The sequence below is a fragment of the Aplysia californica genome, unplaced genomic scaffold (assembly GCF_000002075.1).
Source record: "Aplysia californica isolate F4 #8 unplaced genomic scaffold, AplCal3.0 scaffold00323, whole genome shotgun sequence".
In the NCBI taxonomy this organism is placed as follows: domain Eukaryota; kingdom Metazoa; phylum Mollusca; class Gastropoda; order Aplysiida; family Aplysiidae; genus Aplysia; species Aplysia californica.
Genome location: NW_004797593.1, coordinates 621,804 through 625,221, shown reverse-complemented (window position 1 = coordinate 625,221; position 3,418 = coordinate 621,804). Strand labels below are relative to the sequence as shown.

Here is a 3,418-nt window from a genome sequence, read left to right as displayed (position 1 = left end):
CCCCCAGGTGGTGTCACTGACTGAAATGTCTTTAAGCCATTCCCAAAGGGGGGACATTAACTTGTTCTGATGCACAGTAGAATTGTAACTGGGCAGATTCAACAATATCATGCTCACATCTGTGCCTGAACTACGACAGGGAACTGCTGCTTTTTCTTTCCTAACCCTTACTATCGTCATTTTTCCTCTACTTCTTTTGTATGTTTGTCACATTCGTGTGACCCGCTATTTCCGGGGTGCCTTGATAGTCGAAGCAGACTTTGTGCTGTTGAAGCTAGAGAGGTGATCAGAGTAAGCCCGATTCTCTGTAAGGACTTCTTTGCTGACATCCACCCTTTGGCGCTCATATGACCGTACGCAGTTGCAAGCGCCGTAAAACCTCTACTAAAACAAACAAAAAAGTATATTACGTGTTTCGTGTCCTTAATGGGTTTTTTTTCTCTATGGCATTACAAGACAAATGTCAGTATAAAAATATGAATCAAGTGTTAAAACATTGTTTGTATGATATGGCTTTGTGTGTGTTTGTGTGTGTGTGTGTGTGTGTGTGTGTGTGTGTGTGTGTGTGTGTGTGGGTGTGTGTCCAACATCACGTAGTTTCCTGACAAGTTCCTTGACACGCAGAGACGCTGTTCCCGCGGGATCTCAGATGGCAAACTTGGAATGAACGCGGTGGAATCAGGCACTCGACAATATTTGGCCACATGGACTTATTGGTGTGGTTCTAGATCTAAAGCGTGTTCATTTGTCTTGATTTGATGAAAAAAAATGCGTATCTATCTTAAATAGAAGTCGAAATATTTGCCAGTGAAGCAGTTGGAGGTCGCTTGGTGTCCATGTGAGATGTAAAATTAGCAAGCAAATGACAGTCAAAGTTTGGGGAGTATACCAAAGCTCGAGTGAACTTGGAAATTGCAAAATTACATTGTCTGTGCCTTTGGTCGACGTTTATTTTTGTTTGTTTGTTTGTTTGTTTGTTTTTCTAAAAATAAAAATTCACACATAATTGTAGTTTTAAAGGAAAAAGCAAGATGTGTTGAGTAAAAAAAATAATCGATAAAAACTGCCCAATGGGAGGAAAAATGTTGGTTTCTTCGATTTCATTATTTTGACGAGCGCAGGATTTCCCTACAATGCCACACAAATTGGAGTGAGCAGCAGGGGTTGCCGCGAGTTGTTGCTGAGTCCTGTGGGACGTCACTGGGCTGGACAGATACGTGGTTAGTAACTTACATTTATTCTTTTGTTTTGTGCAAATTTGAACCCGGGCACTTTCAACACAAAAATATAAACTGGCACTTGTGCGCAACTGATCGCTTTTAATCACAAGGGGGCTATCCCGAAAAATGCTGTTTTGAAAAAATCGAAGGTAAAGTTTTGGCCCCTTATTCAGTTTCTTTAAAAGACAAGAAGAGTTTTCTCAATAACCAAACAAATAAACACACCAGTGAAACCAAACTTTTCCTATAGGTAGGGCAATGCCCAAATTTGGTGTTGGTCAAGATTTCTGGAAACCCCCGAAATCTGGGTTAGCCCGCTTGTCCAACTATAAACTGCCGCAAGTACACATCTATAAACTAACATAATATGTACACTGTTAAAAACTGTCACAAGTACACAGCTATAAACTAACTCGTGTATACAGTTAAAAACTGCCACAGGTACACAGCTATAAACTAGCGCCGTCACATTGATATAAACTAGCGTCATTACATTACAATAAATTACATTTAAGTACTTTTTATGCAGTTGCAAGTGCCATAAAACCCTGTACTATATAAAAAAAACAATAAACTGATACCGGTGCCACTTATAGTTATAACTATGACTGTGTCGTAGACTGTGGTAAACGCGATTAAAACAAATATATGGTCGCTTTTAAGGACAAGCAGGCTAACCCAGATTTCGAGGGTTTCTAGAAATCTTGACCAACACCAAATGTGGGCATTGCCCTACCTGAAGGAAAGTTTGGTTTCATTGATGTGTATATCTGTTTGGTTATAGAGAAAACTCTCCTTGACTTTTAAAGAAATTGAACAAGGGGCAAAAACTTTACTTCCGATTTTCTCAAAACAGCATTTTTCAGGATAGTCCACTTGTGATTAAAAGTGACCAAATATCTCCGGTGTACAACACTAACAACCAATATGTAGATCTCCGCTCTTAGTAACTTAGCAATAATATATCTTCCAAAAAGTTGCTTTAAATAAGATAAGATAAGATAAGATAAGATAAGATAAGATAAGATAAGATACGATAAGATAAGATAAGATAAGATAAGATAAGATAATACTTTATTATCCCAATTTTTCTTGGCTGTATAGGACCGTGAAAACATATTATGCAGGTATACATTTTAAAAATCTCAGTGATATATAACTATCTTTAAAATAAATTCAACATGAAAAGAGAAGTAAAGCTGACAGAATCCACATATCACATCAAACGCATCATTCAACTACATGCAGAACTGTGATTACAAACCATACAAGTTATGTGAGAACAAAAGACTTTAAAATCTAGGCGCTTTAACTGTTCTGAGGTTTACACTGCTTTGAGGTAATATTATACACATGTGCAAGAATCAGAATAATCTAATGGGACACGACCACATGTGAGAGGGGTTTCTTTAGTTTTAGTAAGAGTTTTACGGCACTTGCAACACAATAAGGTCATAATATAAGTGCCGAAGATTAGAGGTGTAATAAGAGAGTAACAAACACAAAAAAGAAGAAGTCGAGATAAAGACGATAGACGTTGGATAGGAAAGAAGAAGCAAACACACCACAGCACCTGCCACCCATCCGCTTACACTGTTTTGAGATAATATTATACAAATGTGCAAGAATATGAAAATCTAGCAGGACAAGGCCACATGCCCTCAAACCGACTAACACAAACCTTATGTGCAGATAATGAACAAATAGTCATATAATAATGAACAGATGTAGAAAGCTGGCTGACTCACATTAAGCTCGGGGATATCTAAATCTTCAAATCGCTCATCCTGGGTGGAGAAAGAGAGAACGATAAAAGGAGACAGAGAAAGAGAGAACGATAGAAGGAGGCAGAGAAAGAGAGAACGATAGAAGGAGGCAGAGAAAGAGAACGATAGAAGGAGGCAGAGAAAGAGAGAACGATAGAAAGAGGTAGAGAAAGAGAGAGGAGTTAATGAGTATGAGTGAGTGACGAATTGAGTGGGACGGACAGATTAGTAGACAGACAGCTAGACAAACAGACAGACAGACAGACATAGACACACAGAGAGACAGACAGATAGACAGAGAGAGAGAGAGAGAAAGAGAGAGAGAGAGATAGAATAGAAACAGACACACACACACATACACACACACATGCACACATACACACACACATGCACTCACACACACAGACACACCCACACACATGCACATACACA

General features: G+C 38.7%; 1 protein-coding gene across 1 annotated transcript in view; it reads right to left on the bottom strand.

The window, feature by feature from the left end:
- Positions 1-3,418, bottom strand: part of LOC101850262 (probable ATP-dependent DNA helicase HFM1) — a 30,624-nt gene that overhangs the window by 21,359 nt on the left and 5,847 nt on the right. The window contains exon 8 of the mRNA XM_013084871.2: positions 2,969-3,007. Coding sequence (XP_012940325.2) covers positions 2,969-3,007 — 39 coding nt within the window. The remainder of the gene's footprint in view (positions 1-2,968; positions 3,008-3,418) is intronic.